General features: G+C 39.8%; 1 protein-coding gene across 1 annotated transcript in view; it reads left to right on the forward strand.

Annotated features, from left to right (window-relative positions):
- Positions 1–27,301, forward strand: part of PDPK1 (3-phosphoinositide dependent protein kinase 1) — a 267,190-nt gene that overhangs the window by 193,362 nt on the left and 46,527 nt on the right. The window contains exons 10-11 of the mRNA XM_053694510.1: positions 3,002–3,175; positions 17,043–17,260. Coding sequence (XP_053550485.1) covers positions 3,002–3,175; positions 17,043–17,260 — 392 coding nt within the window. The remainder of the gene's footprint in view (positions 1–3,001; positions 3,176–17,042; positions 17,261–27,301) is intronic.

Below are 27,301 nucleotides of genomic sequence, written 5' to 3' on the forward strand. Positions count from 1 at the left end.
CCTCTGCTCCCTCGACTGATTGCCAAAATCAAACAGGAGAGAGCATCGGTGATTCTGATAGCGCCTGCGTGGCCACGCAGGACCTGGTATGCAGACCTAGTGGACATGTCATCTCTTCCACCATGGACTCTGCCTCTGAGGCAGGACCTTCTAATACAAGGTCCTTTCAATCATCAAAATCTAATTTCTCTGAGACTGACTGCATGGAGATTGAACGCTTGATTCTATCAAGGCGTGGCTTCTCCGAGTCAGTCATTGATACCTTAATACAGGCTCGGAAGCCTGTCACCAGGAAAATCTACCATAAGATATGGCGTAAATATCTTTATTGGTGTGAATCCAGGAGTTACTCATGGAGTAAGGTTAGGATTCCTAGGATATTGTCCTTTCTTCAAGAGGGTTTGGACAAAGGCTTATCAGCTAGTTCTTTAAAAGGACAGATCTCTGCTCTGTCTATTCTTTTGCACAAGCGTCTGGCAGAAGTTCCAGACGTCCAGGCATTTTGTCAGGCTTTGGTTAGGATTAAGCCTGTGTTTAAAACTGTTGCTCCCCCGTGGAGCTAAAACTTGGTTCTTAAAGTTCTTCAGGGAGTTCCGTTTGAACCCTTTCATTCCATTGATATTAAACTTTTATCTTGGAAAGTTCTGTTTTTGATGGCTATTTCCTCGGCTCGAAGAGTCTCTGAGTTATCTGCCTTACATTGTGATTCTCCTTATCTGATTTTTCATTCAGACAAGGTAGTTCTGCGTACCAAACCTGGGTTTTTACCTAAGGTGGTTTCTAACAGGAATATCAATCAAGAGATTGTTGTTCCATCATTGTGTCCTAATCCTTCTTCAAAGAAGGAACGTCTTTTACATAATCTGGACGTAGTCCGTGCCTTGAAGTTCTACTTACAGGCTACTAAAGATTTTCATCAAACATCTGCCCTGTTTGTCGTTTACTCTGGACAGAGGAGAGGTCAAAAAGCTTCGACAACCTCTCTCTCCTTTTGGCTTCGGAGCATAATACGCTTAGCCTATGAGACTGCTGGACAGCAGCCCCCTGAAAGGATTACAGTTCATTCTACTAGAGCTGTGGCTTCCACCTGGGCCTTTAAAAATGAGGCCTCTGTTGAACAGATTTGCAAGGCTGCGACTTGGTCTTCGCTTAACACCTTTTCAAAATTTTACAAATTTGACACTTTTGCTTCTTCGGAGGCTGATTTGGGGAGAAAGGTTCTACAGGCAGTGGTTCCTTCCGTTTAAGTTCCTGCCTGGTCCCTCCCATCATCCGTGTACTTTAGCTTTGGTATTGGTATCCCACAAGTAATGGATGATCCGTGGACTGGATACACTTAACAAGAGAAAACATAATTTATGCTTAACTGATAAATTTATTTCTCTTGTAGTGTATCCAGTCCACGGCCCGCCCTGTCCTTTTAAGGCAGGTCTAAATTTTAATTAAACTACAGTCACCACTGCACCCTATGGTTTCTCCTTTCTCGTCTTGTTTCGGTCGAATGACTGGATATGGCAATGAGGGGAGGAGCTATATAGCAGCACTGCTGTGGGTGATCCTCTTGCAACTTCCTGTTGGGAAGGAGAATATCCCACAAGTAATGGATGATCCGTGGACTGGATACACTACAAGAGAAATAAATTTATCAGGTCAGCATAAATTATGTTTTCTCCAAGAAGGTTTGGAGAAGGGATTATCAGCTAGTTCCTTATAAGGACAAATATCTGCTTTGTCTATTCTTCTACACAAACGTCTGGCAGATGTCCCAGACGTTCGAGCATTTAGTCAGGCTTTGGTCAGAATCAAGCCTGTATTTAAACCTGTTGCTCCGCCATGGAGCCTAAATTTAGTTCTTAAAGTTCTTCAAGGGGTTCCGTTTGAACCTATGCATTCCATGGATATTAAACTTCTATCTTGGAAAGTTTTGTTTTTAGTAGCTATCTCTTCGGCTCGAAGAGTTTCTGAGCTATATGCTTTACAGTGCGATTCCCCTTATCTTATTTTCCATGCAGATAAGGTGGTTTTGTGTACCAAACCTGGGTTTCTTCCTAAGGTTGTTTTTTATAAGAATATCAATCAAGAGATTGTTGTTCCTTCACTGTGTGCTAATCCTTCTTCAAAGAAGCAACTTCTGTTGCACAATCTTGATGTGGTTCGTGCTTTAAAGTTCTACTTACAAGCAACTAAAGATTTCCGTCAAACATCTTCATTCATTGTTGTTTATTCTGGTAAGCGGAGAGGTTAGAAGGCTACGGCTACCTCTTTTTCCTTTTGGCTGAAAAGCGTCATCCGTTTGGCTTATGAGACTGCTGGCCAACAGTCTCCTGAAAGAATTACTGCTCATTCTACTAGAGCTGTGGCTTCCACATGGCTTTTAAAAAAGAGGCTTCTGTTGAACAGATTTGTAATGCGGTGACTTGGTCTTCGCTTCATACTTTTTACAAATTTTAAAAATTTTATACTTTTGCTTCTTCGGAGGCTATTTTTGGGAGAAAGGTTCTACAAGCAGTGGTGCCTTCCGATTAAGGTCCCTGTCTTGTCCCTCCCTTCATCCGTGTCCTAAAGCTTTGGTATTTGTGTCCCACAAGTAAGGATGAATCCGTGGACTCAATACATCTTACAAGAGAAAACATAATTTATGCTTACCTGATAAATTTATTTCTCTTGTGATGTATCGAGTTCACGGCCCGCCCTGTTTATTAAGACAGGCATATATATTTTTATTTTTAAACTTTCAGTTACCACTGCACCCTATAGTTTCTCCTTTTTCTTCCTAGCCTTCGGTCGAATGACTGAGGGGTGAAGCTAAGGGGGGAGCTATATAGGCAGCTCTGCTGTGGGTGTTCTCTTTGCCACTTCCTGTAGGGGAGGAGAATATCCCACAAGTAAGGATGAATCCGTGGACTCGATACATCACAAGAGAAATAAATTTATCAGGTAAGCATAAATTATGTTTTTTGCTACATTTCCTGTGTAAATAGAATGTTTTATTTAATTTTAGGTTCAAGACCCTACTAAGCGATTAGGCTGCGAGGGGATGGGGGGTTTTGAGCCTCTTAAAGCCCATCCATTCTTTGAGAGCATTACATGGACAGATTTGCACCTTCAAACTCCACCAAAACTCACAGCATATTTACCGGCAATGTCAGAAGATGATGAAGACTGCTATGGAAATGTATGTTAATCCACATTCTGAATATCTATAATCATTTGCGTGTGAATGTGTTGTATAGATCAGTACAGGTAGCCCTCAGTTTACGCCGGGGTTAGGTTCCAGGAGGAATGGTTGTAAATCGAAACCGTTGTGAATTGAAAGCCAGTTTATAATGTATGTCAATGGGAACTGAGGGAGTTAGGTTCCAGGCCCCTCTCAAAATTGTCATAAGTAACACCTAATACATTATTTTTAAAGGTTTGAAATGAAGACTTTAAATGCTAAACAGCATTATAAACCTAATAATATAGATTGTATCATCAAACTAAGTTTAATGAACAAAAACATTTGCTAAACATCACCTAATAAAATAATCACACAACAGATAGCATCATCATCAAACTAAGTTTAATGAACAAAAATGTTTTACTTGCATTTTTCTGCAATCAGTTCTTCATTGTTAGCATGTTAGATAATTAGTTCTGCACCTATTTTATGCATTTCAATCTGCAGTGATTAATAGGCAGTTAGGCACCCTCATCTCAAGCAGCTGGACAGGAAGATAATAGGGAAGTGGCTGAAAGATCTTGCATGATAGGTCTTGTCTGATCTGTGTACACAGATCAATTTCAGGCTGTTAAACTAGCTTAACTTTGCTGAAACACACGCGGACAGCTCCACCTACTGGCTATTTTAATTAGTGCACTGATTTTTAATGCATTTCTATAGCAGTCCCATGACTGAAAAAAAAGCTTGTTATTCTGAAACAGCACAAATTGAACCGGCGTAAACAGAGGGCCACCTATATTTTATTCTATCATTCTGTACATAATATGTAATTAAAGGGACCGTGTACTGTAAAATAGATTTTCTCTTGGTGTATTTCCTATGACTTATGCCAGCTGCAGAGTATAAAATGTATAAGAAATTGTTATGACATAGCCTGTTTTGTTGTTTGAAACCACAACCCCTTTAAATAGGGTTAAGCTTGCAGGTAAAATCAAATTTCATTATGTTATCACTTTCTGTACACATACATGCTTCCTTATCTTATATATGTATGTATGCCAAATCCCAATACTTGGGCCCCAATGATCGAAAGTGCTGCAAGGCAGCGATATATTCAAAAGGGATCCAATGCAATTTCAAGAATGCCAGACGTAATATTCAAAAGTGTCGACATTACTCTTTAAAGGCAGCATCGCTGAGGGGCGTTTTACTGTACATCGCAATGGTTACGATGCTGGAGAAATAATGCTAGCAGCATCGGCATGGACATTGGCAATGCAAAGTAAAGGATCCTTTTTAAATATATTGCATACAACCTAATAACTATAGCTATGTATCCCTAAACCAACATAACCCACCACCGCAAACTAACCCTGCACTAACTAAACCCATAACCGCCAATAGCCCACCACAATTAACTTCCTAACCTATTAACCCCTAGACCTCCAATAGCGCACCACAAACACCCCTACACTATTAACCCCATATACTGCCAATACCCAGTATCCGCAATTCTCTACACAGAAGGAGAAAAAATAAGGCAGCATTTTGTGTATAAAGAAATTATTAGATTTGTTCCTTATGTAGGCTCAGCCCATTAAATGAGTTCTGTCTTAAATGGGCAAAAACTTAAATTTTAGGTTTGTAAATTTCATATACAAACCTAAACCTAAAGAAACAATTACCCCTACAGCTATGACTTGCAGCTAGTATAACAAGTGTCTGGGAACACATCAAGGAGAAACTATTTCTTTTTTAAGACACAATGAGTCCATGGAATATCTTAATTACTAATGGGATATTCACCTCCTGGTCAGCAGGAGGAGGCAAAGAGCACCACAGCAGAGCTGTTAAATAGCTCCTCCCTTCCCTCCCACCCCAGTCATTCTCTTTGCCTATGTTAGTGATAGGAAGAGGTAAAGTGAGGTGTTAGAAAAGATTCTTCAATCAAGAGTTTATTATTTTTAAGTAGTGCAAGATTGTGCTACTTTGTTCTAGGGTGTAGTCGCAGCCCATATCAGTCTCTACAGTAGAGCTTTGGTGGCTTTAGAGCAATGGGAACTTGTGGGACGTAATTCTCACTGTGGCTCCCATATTCTGATGCTGCCCTGCCTAAGAAAACCTGAGGGATATTTACTCAGGACTTTCGTTTCTTTCCAGGTCCAAGGGAGGGAGAGGACCTCTTAAACCTGGGTACTGCCTTGCTGCCAGGCAGAAAATTAGGTAAGTGCTAACTTCTTTTCTGGGGGTAGAGGATCTCAGAGAAGGTTTGGGCACTTGATTAAATTTCCATCTAACCTTATTAAACTTGGATTCAGATTTTCCTAGTTTTAGTAGGGGGACATTAAGGCCGTTAGGACGCAGGCACTGGCATGTTTTTCATTTCCCGGTCGAATAATAAGGCTGACTGGGTGATTAAACATGGGGAGTTGTATCAAGCCCCTGACGACATAGGATCTGTGCAATGCCTATTACGTAAAAAAAAAAACAGAGAGTAGTGACAGCAAAGATATTTATTTGTGAGACAGCAGGACAAACAGCAACGTTTCGAGACTTCTGTCTCTTTGTCAAGCTAATGTGTACAATAAACTAAAACACCTTATATAGCAATCTACCACCAGGTGGCGCTAAAAACACAGGTACAAATTAACCTCTTATATACTTAATATATTTATCATATAACACATATAAATTATGTACAAAAGATACTCCATAATTATCGTTTCAATAATATCTTTCATAAATTTGCAATTGTATTTATGATAAAATGTACAAAATTTAAAGTGCAGTGTATAAAATTTACTCAGAAATAATCCCCTAGATATTTACTAGAAAGTTTACAATACAAAATTTATAGTGCAATATTGAATTCTGAATAAATTAACAAGAGTTTTTTTAAAAAATATTTTAAATTTTCAAAAATTTTTGAAAATTTAAAATATTTTTTAAAAAAACTCTTGTTAATTTATTCAGAATTCAATATTGCACTATAAATTTTGTATTGTAAACTTTCTAGTAAATATCTAGGGGATTATTTCTGAGTAAATTTTGTACACTGCACTTTAAATTTTGTACATTTTATCATAAATACAATTGCAAATTTATGAAAGATATTATTGAAACGATAATTATGGAGTATCTTTTGTACATAATTTATATGTGTTATATGATAAATATATTAAGTATATAAGAGGTTAATTTTTACCTGTGTTTTTAGCGCCACCTGGTGGTAGATTGCTATATAAGGTGTTTTAGTTTATTGTACACATTAGCTTGACAAAGAGACAGAAGTCTCGAAACGTTGCTGTTTGTCCTGCTGTCTCACAAATAAATATCTTTGCTGTCACTACTCTCTGTTTTTTTTGGTATCACTATCCTGACCTTGGAAGCAGGTCATTGTGACTTTGCAGGATAGCACCTGTGTGCTGGACTTTGCTCTATTTCTCCACTAGCTGTTTGCTTCCTTAAAGTCCCTGCACCAGCATTACACAGAACTGTGTGAAACAATGGAAGAGACACAAGCAGGATTTAAAACTTTTTCTTACTCAGAAATGGAAGCCTCAAGAATTACCACCCTCACCAAAGGCCAAAGAGATTTCCTACAGATGGCTCCCTCAGATACTTCAGTAAAAGAATATGAAAAGCTTGCAAAGAAAAAACTTGCATATGATTTACATGCAAGAACTTTAGCGGAATATCATCGTGTAAAAAGAATCCCACGGGGACTGCGTATGAATGCCCGCCCTACACTAATGCGGGATAATAAAGATTACTGTGATGTATTTGAGCAAATATTAAATAAATGCTCTATGGACATTATGGTACTAACAGTTGATTGCCTTAACAAAGAAATTGTACAACAACAAACAATATTGACAGAGATGGAATCCACCATTAAACATACCTTGCCACAAGAGGAGTCAAACAAAATACTGACAGATACTACATCCAAGATTGATGATCTCAGAAAAGAGATCGAAGTACGGAAACGTACCAAATTCAGTCGAGACGAAAAAGATTACACCCAAGGTAGAGTCTATCGGTGGCGGTATGACCCGGAAGGCACCAACCGCAGAACAACTTCCGGTCGTCAGAGACGCCGCGGAGGAATACCGGCATACCATGGCAGCAGCTCGGAATCATCAGGCACATCTCCGGGGGACTCAGACGCCGACAAAGGCGTGGAGGAAAGAAACACCGCAAAAGCCAAAAAAACCACGACCAACAAAGTGAAATCAAATCTTCAACTTCGATCTCAGAAGAAAGCATAACCGTTAACAACGTGGTAAATATCTCTAAGGCTGACATTACTGTTGATGAACTTTCCGTCTTAAACAAAGGACTATCTTACTGTCCAAAGCAGAAATGTAATTTTTTTAGATTGCAAACTGATCTATTTAGGTTTTTTCGTACTCTAAAATTGAAAGCCTTCTTTAGTGATATTCAATATCAAGATAAACCCAAAGTGCAAAATAAAGAAAGTATTTCTATGCAGCAACTTGGTTTAGGTAATAAGAGTACATTTATTCCTAACCAATTAAATCATAGTGTGGAAACTTATATAGATTTAGTTAAAAAGGATATTGAACATCTTCAACATATTACTGAAACTAATGAGCAATTTAATCATAGGAAAAATTATTTTAACAACAATTTAAAATCAGTGAATTTTAACAAAAAAGAATTTGAAACCTTGGAAGCAATAAAATCAAAAAAAGATATCATATTGAAAAGAGCCGATAAGGGTGGAGCTTTAGTTTTAATGTCCAAAACTGATTATATTAATGAAATTTATAGGCAATTAGAGGACAGTACTGTTTATAAGAAACTAACAAAAAACCCTGTATTTTCTATACAAAAAGAATTGGATTATAAATTAAATACAGCTCTTAAAAACAACTTGATAGATGTAGACCTAGTTAAGTTTCTTACAGTTAAACATCCCCACACCCCAGTGATATATGTCCTCCCCAAGATACACAAAAACCTTGAAACCCCCCCTGGTCGCCCCATCATTGCGAGCACTGACTCTGTACTTACTAATGTATCTGGTTTTTTAGATAAGATACTTAGACCTTATGTGGAACTGTCTACATCTTTCATTAAGGATACCAGTGACTTCCTCCTTAAATTGGATACTTTAAACTTCTCTTCAAGTAAGTTTATTCTTTATAGCTTAGATGTAGACAGTTTATACACCTCCATTACACATGCCAGTGGTCTGGGAGCTGTAGAGTCAGTGCTGGTAAATGATTCTAAATTGAATAGACAGAAAGTTGACTTTTTGTTACAGTTACTTGATATGGTACTAAATTGCAATTATTTTCTTTTTGAAGACAACTTTTATATGCAGATTCAAGGTACAGCCATGGGTTCCAACGTCGCCCCAAACTACGCCAACATTTTTATGAATGTATTCGAAGAAAAATTTGTTTTTTGTAATAATTGGTTTACTCTATGTGGCGCCACTTGGTGGCGCTACATAGATGATATCTTCGGGGTATGGCTGGGCGACGTTGGAACCCTAATGGCATTTGTGGCAGACTTGAATTCTGCCAGCAATCATATCAAATTTAAACTAACATGGAATGAGGAAACTATTGAATTTTTAGACACCAAAGTGATTAAGGATGGCTGCACTCTAAAAACTGATTTATTCAGGAAAAGTACTGACCGTAACAGTTTGTTACATTATAATAGTGCACATTCTCCATCCCTAATAAACTCTCTTCCAAAAAGCCAACTATTAAGAGTCAGACGTATTGTTTCTGACCCCAATATGGTAGAGGACAGATTGGAAGATATGGGTAAAAGGTTTATTGAGCGAGGCTACCCACTAACTTTAATTAAAAAGGAAATTAGATCTATTTTGTCTACTCCTAGAGAAAGTTTGTTACAAACTACAAATAAGAGAAAGGAGACTGACAAAGATAGTAGATTAGCCTTTGTCTCAGAATTTTCTAGTCTCAGTCCGGCAATACAAAAAATAGTGAGGAAACATTGGAATATATTAAGTGAATGTAACCCTAACATTCTAGAATTCCAGAAACCACCTATGCCTGCATATAAACGCAGCAAAAATCTCCATGATCATTTAATTAAGGCAGATATAGGATCTAGAAAAACTATGAACCAGAGATATATAACTACTAACAGATGTGGTTCATATGCATGCCTTAATTGTTCATGCTGTGGAAATTTAATTAAAGGCCCGGTGTTCCACCACCCATGTAATGGTAAAAAATATTACATTAGGGGATACTATACCTGTAACACTGATTATGTAATTTATCTAATTAAATGTCCCTGTGGGCGGAGCTATATTGGAGAGACAACAAGGTGCATACGCGATAGAATTATAGAGCATAAAAGTTCTATAAGAACTAAAAATCTTAAAGCTCCAGTCGCAGAACATTTTTTAGATAAAAAACATGCCATAAATCAACTTCGTTTTCAGATCATTGATCATGTCCCAAAATTACGTAGAGGTGGGGACAGAGAGAAAATGCTAAAACAGCGTGAAGCGTTCTGGATTCATGAATTGGGTACCATGTATCCCAATGGTATGAATAAGGACTGGGATCTATCAGTGTTTCTATAGGGAAATCATCCTTGTGTTTGAATTCTAGAATTTGAAAAATTAAAAAATTTTTGAAAATTTAAAATATTTTTAAAAAAAAACTCTTGTTAATTTATTCAGAATTCAATATTGCACTATAAATTTTGTATTGTAAACTTTCTAGTAAATATCTAGGGGATTATTTCTGAGTAAATTTTGTACACTGCACTTTAAATTTTGTACATTTTATCATAAATACAATTGCAAATTTATGAAAGATATTATTGAAACGATAATTATGGAGTATCTTTTGTACATAATTTATATGTGTTATATGATAAATATATTAAGTATATAAGAGGTTAATTTTTACCTGTGTTTTTAGCGCCACCTGGTGGTAGATTGCTATATAAGGTGTTTTAGTTTATTGTACACATTAGCTTGACAAAGAGACAGAAGTCTCGAAACGTTGCTGTTTGTCCTGCTGTCTCACAAATAAATATCTTTGCTGTCACTACTCTCTGTTTTTTTTGGTATCACTATCCTGACCTTGGAAGCAGGTCATTGTGACTTTGCAGGATAGCACCTGTGTGCTGGACTTTGCTCTATTTCTCCAATGCCTATTACGTAACATCAAATGCAGAGAGGAGACTCTGCAAACAGTAGAACTATCGGACTGAACAGCTGTTTAGACTGTAGCTGTAACATACGCAGCATTAGCGATATATGACAGTGAGCATACACTAAACGGGTTAGTGCCTACTGATTAGTGATTCGGCAAGGGGTACGAGACACTTCATAGCAAACTTAAGGTGTAACCAGCTATTATGATGACTAAGTAACGCTCACGGTTACTTGAATGAGACAATTTGGGGATGTATAACCAACTGCAGTGATCTCGCACATTCGGTGTTACAGTACATAACGTAACCATTATAATCATACCTATGCGTGATCACCTGAGCATGAGACACAATAATGAGGACACAAGAATATGAGCTAATATATAACTGATGCATCATGATAGTATAAGTGCCACAGTAGAACCAGTACTTATTGAGGTGTTAGACATCATAGGGTACAGCCTTATAACAATACGAGCTCATTCTAAACTGATTCTTATTTATAGTTGGCTATACAATAAGAAGCAATAGTTGCAGACTCTGATGATATCATCATTGGTGGTTTTGTGCTCTGACAGTGACGTGAACGCAATTAGCACATAGCGAGCGATCTGACAGGCACCGGTAACGAGTACAGTTTGCTTAGGCATTATTTCAGATATACAGTGTGAACCATAACATGTGTATAAACACAACATATTACACACACACCAATGATCTAAGGCAATACAAGTGAATCACTTGTTTAATCAATATTAGGTTACCCATGACGACATTACAAGAATTTAATCAATCCAAGCACCTAAACAGGGAAAACACCCTAGTTTAATTAGTTGCTGATCTGGTCCATATGATTTGAGTATAGTTATTCACATCCTGCTTAGGTACAATAGTATCAATAGATCTATATATATTGATCACAGACCGCAACCAGTAGTCCTATATATTCTGGATTGTAATTTAGCGTTCGTCCATCACTACTATTGAGTTAATAGAACAATATCTAATGGGGGCCTAAACACGAAATGAGCACGGGGTTTGCCAAGCAGTTCACACGTATACATACTCAGTCACGTTCCCCGGAATTGAATATTTTGTGATATAGTATATACACACGTTATTCACTTATCTTGAATTTAGGATAACCCCCCCCTCTCTCTCCCCTTTTTTCCCACATGTGTGCTATATCCCAATATTGTGTTATATATATATATATATATATATATATATATATATATACTGTATATATATATATATATATATATATATATATATATATATATATATATATAATATATATATATATATATATATATATATATAGGAGTTTTCCTAAATTTAGAAGTTTGGATACCCTTATTATACACATAAAGGACACACATATACTATGTCCTGTGGTGATAGAGTGGATTTGAATAGAGGGAATATCTAAGACAACCCAATAACACAATAATCACACATACATACTTTAAGCTAATATGAATGTAATAAATACATATTGAAGTAAACAAGAGTGGAGACTTCAACTGTGGATAAGGCCACTACGATTTAACCGACTCCCTCTTCTTCAAACACAACCATTTGAACAACAGAATTCAAATATTTGAAACAAATGGATGTTTTGTTGTAGTTTGTATAGTTTTAAGTGAACAAATTAAAAGTTATGTTTTAACCTACGGAATACCGCATAATCTCCAAGTCTGAGCATTAGAGTGCTATATGCATACTTTTCTGTGGATTTCCTTTATCCACATTCTTTAGTTTGTTGCTGATAAGTCTGTCTGCTTGCTCCCGGTGGCTATAGTTAGATAATGGCAACCGGGAGATTACATATTGAATTTTTATTCATGGGTATGGAAGAGCTGTTGGTACAGTGTGAGTGGCTTGGGTAACGATCACGAGGGGCGGAACTTGTAAATGGCGCCAAGGTTTTCTTTCCTCCCTCCTAAGAGTTTTGACTATACGCTAGGAGTGGAGGATGGCGCCGTACAGAAAACTCTTCCTTCCTATCACTTCCGGTTATCGGAAGACACAAAGGAATTCTTGACTAAATGCTTGGGCTTTAGACAGCGCTATAATAAGTTCAGTTTTTGTATGGACAAGCTGTCTGATGCCTCAGCTGAGTCAAGCTGAGGTATAGATAGAGTACTGACTATTCAATCATACATTTTCTGCCATGTCTCGTAAAAATAAAGATGTTACTCTTTAACATTTAAGGAGACAGTATCACTTACTATCTGTTGATTTTTATTAGCAACTGGTTAAGTTTTTTTTTTTTTAATTCTGCTATATGTGAAGCAGGTTAATTAAAGAAGTGTATATTCATTTTTCTATCTCACATGCAGTGCCCTGCAGTTCCTTGCAATTTCCATCTGGAATTGCTGCACAAGACATTGCTTCTTTAATGTCATGGTGATGTCTATGAACAGCAACGTTGGCATGCCAATTTAGCTTGCTTCTGCACACAGAAATAAGAAGTTACTTTTAAAATTTAGAGACAGTAATGTTTGTGTCAATTTTTATTAAAAAATTTCCCTTTTTTCTGAACCTACTCGTTCTAAGGCGTTTGCTGTTTAGGGGTCTGTTGACAATGGTCAATCTATGCCACTCTCCTATAGTGTCCCACAAAATTTTATGGCTCACATGCAGTGCCCTGCGCTTCCTACACTCCACCCAGAGTTACTCTGCATGTCATGCATTATGTTTTTCCCACGTGGTAGAAAACATTTCTAGAGGAATTATTTTCAATCATTTAGGGTGATTGATTCAGTAGTTGCTATTCCGAATGGTTCTTCCCTGTTACCTGAAAGAGGAAGATACTTCGGGATTATCTGAGAGAGAATTCTCAGACTCAGATGAATAATGTCTTTATTTCATCCTGAGGTTTTTCTCTGTTTTTTTAGCTTGAACACCTCCATTTGTTACTTTAGGAGGTTTTAGCTACCCTGGGCGATTCCGACACTACCGGTGTAATCTACCCTAGTGCGTCCAATAAGTTATTAGGAATGGCATTCCCTAGGGTGGAAGGAGTAGTTTCCAGCTTAGCTAAGAGAACAACTATACCCTTAGAGAATACTTGGGTTTTTCAAAGGTCCTATGGACACAAATTTGAAAAGGGATGTACACCAGGGCTTAGCAAAGTACACAGCTGGTTGTCATTGTAAGTCAGAAACTCCCCTGGATAAAATCCAGTATAGGATAAAATTGGCTAATTCCTTTGTTTCTAATTCTTCCCTTCAAGTTATCAAACTGGGAGCATAGGTTTCAGGTTTCTCTGTTCCAGCTCACAGAACCTTATGGTTAGCGCCTTGTTCTACGGATGTATGCTCTAAGTCTAAGCTTTTAGCGATGCCTTACAAGGGGAAGACCTTGTTGGGACCTGGCTTGACGGAAATAATCTCTTTTGAAATTTAAAGAATTTAAAAAATAAAATAAAAAAAATATAGCCTGCTGTTGAATCAAAGACAGCATGAAGGACATGCCCCCGATCCGGGATCGGATCTTGGAGGGGGCAGACTTTCCGTCTTTGCTCAGGCATGGGTTCGAGATGTTCAGGATCCCTGGGCAATAGAAAAGTGTCCCAGGGATACAAATTAGAGTTCAAAAGGTTACCTCCCAGAGGCAGGTTTCTGCTTTCAAGATTATCTGCAGATCAGTCAAAACGAGAGGCGTTCTTACACTGCGTAGGAGACCTCTCAGACCTGGGAGTGATTCTTAATTAGATCTTAAAAGTCTAAACAAATTTCTTAGTGTACCGTCCTTCAAGATGGAAACTATTCGTTCCATTCTTCCCTTGATCCAAGATGGTCAATTTATGACAACAGTGGATTTAAAGGACGCGTACCTTCATGTGCCATTCACAGGAATTGTCTCAAGTTCTAAGGTTTGCCTTTCTGGTCAAACGCTTCCAGTTTGTTGCTCTTCCTTTCGGTCTTGCCACAGTTCTCAGAGTTTTTACAAAGGCTCTGCAATCGCTGTTGGTGGTGCTTAGTTTATGGGGCATTGCAGTGGCGCCCTATCTGGACGACATCCTAGTCCAGGCGCCATCCTTACAGAAAGCAAGATTTTACACGGACATGGTGTTATTCCCGCGATCTCACAGGTGGAAGGTAAATTTGGAAAAGAGTTCCTTAGTCACAAGCACAAGGGTAACTTTCTTGGGAACCATAATAGATTCCATATCAATGAAGATTTTTCTGACAGAATGTCAGGAAATCAGAGATCATCCCGTTTGCTCGGTTTCATTTCAGACCTCTGCAGTTAAGCATGCTCAGGCAATGGATTGGAGATTATACAGAATTATCTCCTCGAATACTACTGGAGCACAAGACAAGGGATCCTCTTCAATGGTGGTTGTCTCTGGATCATCTCTCCCAGGGAACCTGCTTTCGCAGACCATCTTGGGTGATTGTGACAACAGACGCCAGCCTTCTAGAGTGGGGAGCAGTCTTAGGGCTCAGGGGGTTTGGACTCAGCCAGAGTCCGTTCTTCCTATAAACATTCTGGACCTAGGAGCAATCTACAATGTTTTTCTGGCCTGGCCTCAGTTAGCTTTGTTCCAGTTTATCAGGTTCCAGTTGAACAAAATAACGTCAGTGGCTTACATCAATCATCAGGGAGGAACGAGGAGTTCCTTAGTGATGACAGAGGTATCCAAAATAATTCAGTGGGCGGAGGCCCATTCTTGCTGCCTGTCTGCGATCCACATCCCAGGGGTGGACAACTGGGAGGCGGATTTCCTGAGCAGGCAGACCTTTCATCCGTGGAAGTGTTCTCCAGCTCTTTCCTCCGTTTGCTTTTCTTCCTCGGGTCATTGCTTGAATCAAGCAGGAGAGGGCATCGGTGTTGCTCATAGCACCGGCTTAGCCTTGCAGGATTTGGTATGCAGATCTGGTGGACATGTCATCTCTGCCACCTTGGAGACTTCCGTTGAGGATTGACCTTCTAATCCTTCACCCAGATCTGGTTTCTCTGAAACTGACTGCTTGGAGATTGAACGCTTCATATTATCCAAGCGGGGTTTTTTACTCGGTCGTTAAGACCATGATTCAAGCTCGTAAGCCTGTCACTTGAAAAATTTCTCATAAGATATGGCGTAAATTTCTCTATTGGTGTGAATCCATGGGCTACTCATGGAGTAAAGTTAGGATTCCTAGAATTTTGTTTTTTCTCCAAGAGGGTTTGGAGAAAGGGTTTATTGTCGAGTTCCCTAAAGGGTCAAATCTCTGTCTTTATCTTTTTTGTTACACAAATATCTGGCAGATGTCCCAGATGTACAATCATTTTGTCAGGCCTTGGTCAGGATCAGGCCTGTGTTCATTCCAGTTACTCCTCCATGGAGTCTGAATTTAGTTCTGAGTTCTTCAAGGTGCTCCGTTTGAGCCTATGCATTCCTTAGATATTAAGTTGTTATCTTGGAAAGTTTTATTTCTTGTTGCTATTTCTTCTGCTCGGAGAGTGTCAGAGCTCTCAACATTACAATATGAGTCTCCTTATCTTCTTTTCCATTCAGATAAGGTAGTTTTACGTACTAAATTAGGATTTCTTCCTAAGGTTGTTTCTAATCGGAACATTAATCAGGAGATTGTTGTTCCTTTCTTGTGTCCTTATCTTTCTTCTCAGAAAGAAAGACTTCTGTACAATTTGGACGTGATCCGTGCTTTAAAGTTTTACCTTCAGACGACTAAGGACTGTTGTCAGTCTTCTGCTTTGTTTGTGGTTTTCTCAGGAAAACGCAAGGGACAGAAAGCTACGGCTACTTCTCTTTCTTTTTAGCTGAAGAGTATCATACGTTTTGCATATGAGACTGCTGGACGACAGTCTCCAGAGAGAGTTACCGCTCATTCCATGAGGGCTGTTGCTTCCTTATGGGCATTCAAAAATGAAGCTTCTGTGGAACAGATTTGCAAGACTGCAACTTGGTCCTCTCCATTCTTTTTGAAAATTTTACAAGTTTTGATACTTTGCCTCGGCTGAGGCAACTTTTGGGTGAAAGGTTCTTCAAGCAGTGGTGCCTTCCGTTTAGGTTCCCTGTCTTGTCCCTCCCGTATCATCTGTGTACTCTAGCTTTGGTATTGGATCCCATTAGTAATTAAGATGATCCATGGACTCACCGTGTCTTAAAAAAAAAAAAGAAAATTTATGCTTACCTGATAAATTTATTTCTTTTTTGACACGATGAGTCCACGGCCCGCCCTGTTCTTGTAAGACAGGTTGTGGGTTATTGTAAACTTCAGACACCTCTGCACCTTGGTTTTTTCTTTCTTTCCTTAACTTCGGTCGAATGACTGGAGTGGGAGGGACGGGAGGAGCTATTGAACAGCTCTGCTGTGGTGCTCTTTGCTTCCTCCTGCTGACCAGGAGGTGAATATCCCATTAGTAATTAAGATGATCCGTGGACTCATTGTGTCAAAAATAATTAAATTTATCAGGTAAGCATAAATTTTCTTTTTACAATCCAGTGTCCCTTTTAATATAGCTGGATATGGAAATAAGTAATATATAATCTGCTTTCAGTGGATTATATATATTTTTTTCCATATTCTCAAGTTCTTTAGGCTGGCGAGATGATTCACAAAGTCTCATCAGTACTGAGAGGAAAGAATCTTAGGCAGATTTGTTTGTTTACTTATACCTGTAATACATAGTTATTTTATTACATCTCCATTAATTCTCTTATTGTGTGATTTTCTTATAGTATGATGATCTATTGAGCCAGTTTGGGTGTATGCAAGTAGCTTCCTCAGCTTCTTCACAATCGCTTCATATACCAGAAACAGTCCAACCCCAGAGATCCGGTAGTAACATAGAACAGTATATACACGATCTAGATAATAATTCTTTTGAGCTTGATCTTCAGTTCTCAGAAGATGAAAAACGTCTATTGCTGGAGAAGCAGGCTGGAGGAAATCAATGGTAAGATACCTAAAATGAAGATTAAAGGGACATGAAACCCACATTTTTTTTTCTTTTATGATTCAGAAAGAGCATACAGACAAATTTTACTTTTATCTAATTTGCTTTGTTATGTTGGTATCCTTTGTTGAAAAGCGTGCCTAGATAAGGTCATCAGCTGAGCGCTCGCTGCTCATTTGTGGTTGTACATATATGGCATTTGTCATTGGCTTACTTATGTGTTCAGCTAGCTCCCAGTAGTGCATTGCTGATCCTTCAATAAAGGATACTAGGAGAATGAAGCAAATTGGCTGTAGAATTCAGTTACAAAGTTGTTAAAAATTGTATGCTCTATCTTAAAGGGACATGAAACCCCAAATTTTGTTTTCATGATTTAGATAGGACATACAATTTTAAACAACTTTCCAATTTACTTCTTTTATCAAATTTCTTTTATACAGTTGGTGAGAGTTCACGATCCATTACTCATGGGAATTACCTTCCCTACCACTAGGAGGAGGCAGATATTCCCAAACCCCAAGAGCTCTATATAACCCCTCACCATACCTTAGCCTTTTTAGTGTATTTTGAGGCCCGTTTTCCCCTCCGAGTGCAGTGCATGTCAGAGGGATGTGTTTGGGTATTGTTCATGATTTCTTTCTTCACCTCATGACTTTATGGTTCTACAGTATACTCCTATTCCATAACCTCTGCTGATATGTTTCAGTATTGGTTTGGCTGTCTGCTACTTGGATGGTGGATGTCTGTTGATGAGTATTATTTCTTTCCTAAGATATGGTGAGTCCACGGAATCATCAATTACTAGTGGGAATATCACTCCTAGCCAACAAGAGGAGGCAAAGAGCACCACAGCAAAGCTATATTAGATATTCCCACTAGTAATTGATGATTCTGTGGACTCACCATATCCGGAAATAAATACATTCATCAGGTAAGCATAAATTTTATTTTTTTTATTTTCCTTAAAAGACACTCTGGGGCATATTTATCAAGCTCCGTATGGAGCAGTTATGAAGCAGCGGTCACAAAGACCGCTGCTCCATAACTTGTCCGCCTGCTCTGAGCAGGCGGATAGACATCGCCGCAAATCAACCCGATCGAGTACGATCTGGTTGATTGACACCCCCCTGCTGGCGGCCCATTGGCCGCGAGTCTGCAGGGGGCGGCGTTGCACCAGCAGCTCTTGTGAGCTGCTGGTGCAATGCTGAATACGGCAAGCGTATTGCTCGCCGTATTCAGCAAAGTCTGGCGGACCTGATCCGCACTGTCGGATCAAGTCCGCCAGACTTTGATAACTAGAGGCCTCTATGTCTTTGTTATGGGCACTATGTTTGTTTGCACGAATCAGTTATTTTGGGTGCCTAGTTTTTTGCACGTTGACCTTCTGGTTTGCTAATGCCGGGTTAGCGCACGCCTTATAGTTTACTACTAGAACTACTTTTTGTCGTCATTTGTCAGGTTAGTGCTCCTGGTTTTTGGTGCGTTTTTTCTTATAGCAGGGAATTGTTTTTGCGCATGTTTCTTTCCTTAGTCAGATGTTAATTACCTTCTGTCTTCTTTATGCTTTGACAGTTCGGTTTTGTGCTCAATATTACTGTGAGTCGTTATTACTTAGCTTCTTAGGAAGGAATATGCGTTTTCCTTTCCTCAAGAACTTATTAAGGGGGTTTATGTTTTTTGCATTATTTAATGATATAATGGAGCCTTCTGATTCTTTTCCAATCATAGAAACGCTGTCCCCTGATAACCTTTCTACCAAAAGGTGTGCTTATTATAAAAAAGCTGAAGTACCTTCTTCAGCTTATTTATGTGACTCATGTTTGAATTTATTAATGCATTCAGACCAATCTAATGTTGCTTTTGTGTGTAATAATGCTCCTCCTGTTTCTTCATTGCAGTATAGAGCTGAAAAACTTTAACTTATTATGAGGAAATGAATTACATCAGCAGTAACTGAAGCTTTGGCTGCTTTCTCGCCTGCATGCAAGCGTGTAAGGTCAGTACAGGTTTTTCCTTCTACCAGTACTATGTGCCCTGTGGCCAGGGATCCTGTTATGTCTTCAGTGGGTGAGGTTTCTTCTGCTGATAAATCTTTCTCTGACGTTGACTGATATTTCCTCTTGTTTGTTTTAAGTGGAACTTATTCGTTCTCTTTTAATAGAGGCTTTGATTACTTTAGGGGTTAAAGATCCTAATGACAAACCGTTTAACCATTTAAATTCAGTTTTTAGACTATTGTTAAACTTGCTGAAGTTTTCCTTTTTTCCTGATGCTGTCTCTGACATGATATCTAAGGAATGGTCTAAACCTGGAATTTCTTTTAACCCTTCTGCAAGGTTTAAGAAGTTATATCCTTTGCCCGCAACTGATACTGAGTTATGGGAAACAGTTCCCAAGGTTGATGGGGCTATTTCCACTTTGTCTAAATGTACTTCTATTCCTTTAGTAGACAGTTTTTCTTTTAAAGACCCCCTCAATAGGAAATTAGAGAACTGTCTTCGAAGAGCTTTTCTTTCTAATGACACGATGAGTCCACGGATCATCATTAATTACTGTTGGGAATATCACTCCTGCCCAGCAGGAGGCGGCAAAGAGCACCACAGAAAAGCTGTTAAATATCTCCTCCCTTCCCTCCCACCCCAGTCATTCTCTTTGCCTACGTTAGAGCAAGGAAGTGGTAAAGTTAGGTGTTAGTAAAATATTCTTCAATCAAGAGTTTATTATTTTTTAAGTAGTACAAGATTGTGCTGCTTTGTTCTGGGGTGTAGCCATAGTCCATATCAGTCTCTTCAGTAGAGCAGTGGTGGCTTTAGAGCAATGGGAACTTGTGGGACATAATTCTCGCTGAGCCTCCCATATATTTATGCTGCCCTAATCCTGATAGCCTAAGTAAGAATACTCAGGCTTTATCTTTTCTACACAGGTCTATGTGAGGGAGAGGATCTCTCAAACCTGGTGAGCTGCCTTGCTTTCTGGCAGATTTAAAAGGTAAGTGCTGACTTTTTATTCTGGGTCTGGGAAAACAAAGGATCTCAGAGGAAGTGGAGCACTTTATTTACCTGGGAGATAGACACTCCTATATATAAAAGTAGTGGATTTCTGTGACAGCACTTTTTAAGCAGGCACTGGGGCGATTAGGTGGTTTTTCACTCTGGGGGCTTAAGTCACTAGGGCTGTGGAAAAAAGACTCAGTATGTGGTGATTGTTTTCTGTTCACATATAGGGCTAAGCCGCTGTCTAGCAAGCGAAAGACCCAATTTGCCTCCAGGCTTGGCAGAATGTTAATTTATCTCCCGGTGGCTTAACTTTAAAACAATAAGAATGGCGACCGGGAGATTGCCTTTTGTAACGCCCACGATGGGCGGAGCTATGTGTGGTGCCAATTTGGGTTGCGCACTCTTCTACAACACTTCCTGTTATTGGAAACGGAAAGTCAGTGTTTAGTTATAAACAGAGTCCTTAGTGTTTACAACATGCGTTAGGACCGGACAGCGCTCCAGCTGAGTTCTGGACCTTTTCCTGAAGGAATGTATCCGGTGTCAGAAGGGCAGATAGGCACCTCCGCACAGTTAAGCTGAGGTGTAGATAGGTTCTGCAGTATCTGAGTACTAATTTAGCTTTTTTCTGCACACAAAAATAGTTACGTTTTAAAATTTAAAGAGACAGTAACGTTTTTTCTGTTTTAATTTCTATTAAAACATTTAAACTGTTTATTTGATTAATTCATCCTTTGTGAGTCAGAATGGACCAAGAGGCCCTGCTAGGTGTCACTTGTCTTTATGCTTTGATGTCAATGTGGAACCACCAATCCCTTTCTGTTCCTTATCTATTGAGAGAACTTTAAGTTATAGCAATATATTTTTTTATGAGCCAGCTCCTTCTAAGGCGGATGCTGTTCAGGATTCTATTGAAAATGTTCAATACATGCCGCAAATTTCTCCTCAAGTGTCCCAAATTTTATAGCCCACACAACATGCAGTGCCCTACGCTTCCTCTCACACTCCACCTGGAGTTACCTTGCAAGACATTGCTTCTTTAATGTCATCTGCAGGATCTAATGCATTGTCTGTTTTTCCCATGCTGCAGGGAAAGCGCAAGAGGAAATATATTCAATCGGTGAATAATGTTACTGATACAGTAGTAGCTATTCCGAATGTTTCTTCCCTGAAGCCTGAAAGAGGAAGATACTTCGGTAGTATCTGAGGGGGGAAATCTCAGACTCAGATAGTGTAATACCTTTATCTGATACTGAAGTTGTTTCTTTCAGGTTTAAGCTTGAATACCTCAGTTTGTTACTTAAGGAGGTTTTAGCTACCCTGGACGACTCCGACACTACCAGCGTAGTCAATCCTAAAAAGTCCAGTAAATTATACAAATATTTTGACGTGCCCTCCATGCTGGAAGTATTTCCTGTACCAGATAGGGCTACAGAGATGATTGCTAAGGAATAGGATAAACCATGTATCCCTTTTTCTCCATCCCCTATATTTAAAAAGATGTTTCCTATAGCAGACTCTATCAAGGAGTCTTGGCACACGGTACCCAAGGTGAAAGGGGCAATTTCCACGCTAGCCAAGGGTGATACTATTCCCATAGAGGATAGTTGTTCCTTTAAGGACCTTTTGGATAAGAAGTTAGAGGGTTTACAATGGAAACCTGCGGTTTGTATGGCTACTGTCACCAGTGCGGTGGTGTACTGGTTTGATGCGTTGTCTGATTCTATTGGACAGACACCCCTCTCGAAGAGATAGGATAAAGACCCTTAAGTTAGCAAACTCCTTTATTACAGATGCTCCCCTTCAGATTATTAAGCTGGGAGCTAAGATTTCAGGCTTTGCCATATTGGCCGCAGAGCATTATGGTTAAAATCTTGGTCTGCGGATCTTTCATCTTCAGGATAAGAGAAATAAACAAAAAGGATGTCAGAGTAATTTCATTCCTTTCGAGATTTCTAAGGAAATCCTTCCACTCCCTCTTCCAAGCAGGAGCAGTCTAAGCCTTCCTGAAAACCCAATCAGTCTTGGAATAGGGGAAAGCAATCCTAGAAGCCTGCTGTTGAATCAAAGACAGCATGAAGGGCCTGCACCCAATCCGGAAAGGGGCAGGTTTTCCTTCTTTGCTCAGGCTTGAGTTTGAGATGTTCAAGATCCCTGGGCGGTGGACATTGTGTCCCAGGGATACAAACTAGAGTTTAAGATCTTTCCTCCCAAGGGCAGGTTTCTGCTTTCAAGATTATCTGCAGACCAGACAAAAAGAGAGGCGCTCTTACACTGTGTACGGAACCTCTCCGACCTGGGAGTGGTAGTTCCTAGTCCAATGCAGGAACGAGGTTTGGGATGCTATTCCAATCTGTTTGTGGTTCCCAAGAAGGAGGGAACCTTCAGACCAATTTTAGAATCTAAACAAGGTTCTCAGAGTGCTGTCTTTCAAGATAAAAACTATCGTTCCTTTCTCCAAGAGGGTCAATTATGACCACGGTGGATTTGAAGGACGCATACTTGCATGTTCCATCCACAAGGACCATCACAAATTTCTAAGGTTTGCCTTTCTTGACAAACATTAACCAGTTCGTGGCTCTTTCTCGGCCTTGCCAAAGCTCCCAGAATTTTCTCAAGGGTTCTGGGATCACTGCTGGTGGTGCTCCGATTGCGGAGCATTGCAGTGGCACCTTCTCTGGACGACATTCTGGTTCAGGCCCCTTCCTTTCAACAAGCAGGATTACGCACGGAAATGTGATAATTTTTCCTGCGGTCTCACGGATGGAAGGTGAATTTGGAAAAGAGTTTTAGTTCCAACTACAAGGGTAGTTTTCTTGGAGAACTATATTAGTCTCCTCATCAATGAAGTCTGACAGTAGTCAGGAATTCAAGGATTTTCGATTCTTGCCTAGCACTTCAACTCCTCGGCCATCAGTGGCTCAGTGCATGGAGGTAATTGGGCTGATGGTAGCGGCTATGGACATCATCCCGGTTACCCGTTTCCACCTCATTCCTCAGCAGTTAAAGGGACAGTATACACTCATTTTCATATAACTGCATGTAATAGACACTACTATAAAGAATAATATGCACAGATACTGATATAAAAATCCAGTATAAAACTGTTTAAAAACTTACTTAGAAGCTGTCAGTTTGGCTCTGTTGAAAAGGTAGCTGGAAAGCCCACTGCAAGTGGCAAATAAGACACTCCCCCCCTCCCCCTTCTTTTGCATATGAAAAGACCCTTTACACAAACAGGAGCAAGCTGGAGTAGGTAGTCGAGCGTATTCACATAAAACTTTGGGGCTTGGTTAGGAGTCTGAAAATCAGAGCAATGTTATTTAAAAATAAGCAAAACTATACATTAATTTTAAAAAAAAAACTTTATGGGCTATATAAATAGATTATCTACAAAACATTAATGCAAAGAAAAAATGAGTGTATAATGTCCCTTTAAGCATACTCTAGTAATGGAACGGAGATTATGCGGATCTGTCTCCGTGGTTTCAGTCTGGGCAGGAGACAAGGGATTCTTTACTTTGGTGGTTGTCTCAGGATCTTCTCTCCCAGGGAACCTGCTTTCGCAGTTCTTCTGGGTGATTGTGACAACAGATGCCAGCCTTTTGGGCTGGGGAGCAGTTTGGGGCTCTCTAAGAGCAGGCTACATGGACCCGGTCTGAGTCTGTTCTACCCATAAACATTTTGAAATTGAGAGCAATCTTCAATCCTCTCCTAGCCTGGCCTCCGCTTCGGCCTGGTTCATCAGGTTCCAGTTAGGCTTACATCAACCGTCAGGGAGTTTTCTTGGCCATGACAGAGGTAGCCAAGATCGTTCAGTGGGCAGAGACCCACAATTGCTGTCTGTTGGGACCCACATACCAGAAGTGGACATCTGAGAAGCGGTCTTCGTAAGTAGGCAGACCTTTTACCCCGGGGAGTAGGAACTCCAGCCTGATTCTCAATGGGGTCTGTTGCAATTGAATCTCATGGCTTCTCGACGGAATGTCAAGCATCCGAGGTACGGGTCGAGGTCAAGGAACCCTCAGGCTGTACTAATAGACGCTCTGGCGGTACCTTGGAATTTCAGTCTTGCATACTTATTTCCTCAGTTTGATTTTCTTCCTTGAGTCTTGGCTTGAATTAAGCAGGAGAGGGTGTCTGTGATCCTCATTTCACCGGCGTGGCCCTGCAGGATTGGTATGCAGTCCTGGTGGACATGTCGCATCTTTCACCTTCTACTTCAAGGACCCTTCTTTTATCCAAATGTAGTTTCTCTGAAGCTGACTACTTGAAGAGGGACGCTTTATTTTATCCAAGCATGGATTTTTGGAATCGGTCATTGAGACTATGATTCAGGCTTGTAAGCCTGTGACTAGGAAAATTTTACCCATAAGATATGGCGTAAATATTTATACTGGTGTGAATCAAAGGTCTACTCTTAAAAGGAGTAGAGTTCGGATTCCTAGAATTAGGTCTTTTCTCCAAGAATTAACTGCCTTGTCTATTATGTTATATGATCGTCTGGCGGACTTCCCAGACGTACATTTGTTTGGTCAGGATCAGGCCTGTGTTCAAATCAGTTACTCCTCCTTGGAGTTTTAATTTAGTTCTTAAGGTTCTTCAAGGGGCTCAGTTTGAGAGCTGCATTCCTTAGATATTTCCTCTGCTCGTAGAGTGTCCGAGCTCTCGGCTTTACAGTATAAGTCTCCTTACCTTATTTTCATTCGGATAAGGTGGGTTTACGTTCTAATTTAGGGTTTCTCCCTAAAGTGGTTTCAGATCGGAACATTAATCAGGATGATTGTTGTTCTTGTGTCCTAATCCTTTTATGAGGAACGGCTCCTACACAATCTGGACGTGGTACGTGCACTATGATTCTTTGTACAGGCGACTAAGGATATTTGTCAATCTTCTGTGTAACGTAAGAGACAGAAAGCTACGGCTGCTACTTTTACTTTGTGGCTGAAGAATATCATTTGCTTTGATTATGAAACTGCTGGACAGCAGTCTCCCGAGGGAGTAACGGCTTTGTCTGCGAGGGTTGTTCCCTCTTCCTGGGCATTCAAATTGAAGCCTTTATGGAACAGATTTGCAAATCCGCAACCTGGTCCTCTCTTCACACTTTTTCAAACTTTTTAAATTTGACTCTTTTGCCTAGGCTGAGGCCTCTTTTGAGAGAAAGGGTTTTTCAAGCAGTGGTACCTTCCGTTAAAGTTTCTTGTCTTGGCCCTCCCTTATCTATGTACTCTAGCTTGGGTATTGATTCCCAACAGTAATTAATGATGATTCGTGGACTCATCGTGTCATTAGAAAGAAAAATAAACTTATGCTTACCTGATAAATGTATTTATTTCTTGACACATTGAGTCCACGGCCCGCCCTGTTATTTAGACAAGTTCTTAGTATGTTATAAACTTCAGACACCTCTGCACCTTGTTTCTTCCTTTCTCTCCTTTACTTCGGTCGAATGACTGGGGTGGGAGGGAAGGGAGGAGATATTAACAGCTTTGCTGTGGTGCTCTTTGCTGCCTCCTGCTGGGCAGAAGTGATATTCCCAACAGTATTTAATGATGATCGTGGACTCATCGTGTCAAGAAATAAATAAATTTATCAGGTAAGCATAAATTTTGTTTTTTGCAAGCAGGTTATTTACTTAGTCTAGTATTTTCTATAGCTGATGTGGCTACTGCTTCAGCTTATTGGTTAACCAGTTTATCTGAACAGTGTTTTGAGGCTCCTGTTTGTGACAGTTTTTTTAGTTTTTACTTAAGATTGCTAATTCTTTTATTTGTGTGTCTTGACATAATAAAAATTAATGTAAAAACGATGTCTTCGGCAGTTCTTGCCAGGAGAAGCCTTATGGCTTTAATCCTGGTCTGCTGATATTAAATCTAGGTAACTTTCCCTTCCTTTTCAGGGTAAGGATTATTTGGTTCTGATTTAGATATTTTTTCTACTGTTTTTAATGGTTAAGGGGGATTTTGTATCTCAGGATAAAAAGTCTTAGGGTAAATCTAAGGCCTTTTTAACCGTTTCCGTTCCTCTCGCCTAAATAAGGAACAAATGAGTGGAGTTTGAGTGGAGTTGATGGAAAATAATATTTTCTTCTTAAATGGAAAGAGTCCACAGCTGCATTCATTACTTTTGGGAAATAAGAACCTGGCCACCAGGAGGAGGCAAAGACACCCCAGCCAAAGGCTTAAATACTCCTCCCACTCCCCTCGTCCCCCAGTCATTCTTTGCCTTTCGTCCCAGGAGGATGGCAGAGAAGTGTCAGAATTTTTAATTTTTGTCTTTTATGGAAGGTAGTACTCTTCGGCGTGGGGCAGGAGTTTTAAGTAGCCCTGCCAGTCTCTCAGTGAGGTTTTGGATGAAAGTTAGAGCCTGCGAAACCATCCCGACTCATATTAACAGCTCCTCAAGCAATCAGCGTTGTCGATTTTCGCTTCGCTGCCTGCTTTCTTCTCTCAAGTCCATGGCGGAGGTGATGCTACTATCCGTCACACTTGAAGGGCCGTGTTCCTGTTCCACGGCGTAGATTCCGGTAAGATCATTTCATTTTACTTTATTCGTCAATGTAATGTGAATGTTTCCTGAGAGGCTACCACCTTGCGGGTCTAACTTATACACAAGGATCTCAGTGAGTCTCTCTTAGTATCTTGGAATCAAGGGTTAATATCTCCTGAGGGGGGTTATTGAACGGGGGGGGGGGGGGGTTATAATCACGTTTGTTATGTGATTCAATCTGCTTATGTGTGATGTTTACTGGGCTCGTGGTTGGAACATTGAGGCTCTTAGAAGTGATGCGGCCTTTTGGTTGGGTGCGCTTTTTTTGGACTGTACGGTTCACCATGTGTTAGTCGTGGTTACGTTACGTTTCTCCATTTCCACATTCCCGACCGTGTAGCGAAGGAAATTTTCTAGTCCGCAGGGGTCTGGTCATAGGAGGTGGTGAGTGCCCCAGCCATTGTCGGTGTCAGGTGCTGTTTTTGTTTTACTACTTTAGTCCATATTTAAATATCCTTTATACAGATATGGAGGATTCTGATGCTGAGACTGTGTT

The sequence above is a fragment of the Bombina bombina genome, chromosome 11 (assembly GCF_027579735.1).
Source record: "Bombina bombina isolate aBomBom1 chromosome 11, aBomBom1.pri, whole genome shotgun sequence".
Classification (NCBI taxonomy): domain Eukaryota; kingdom Metazoa; phylum Chordata; class Amphibia; order Anura; family Bombinatoridae; genus Bombina; species Bombina bombina.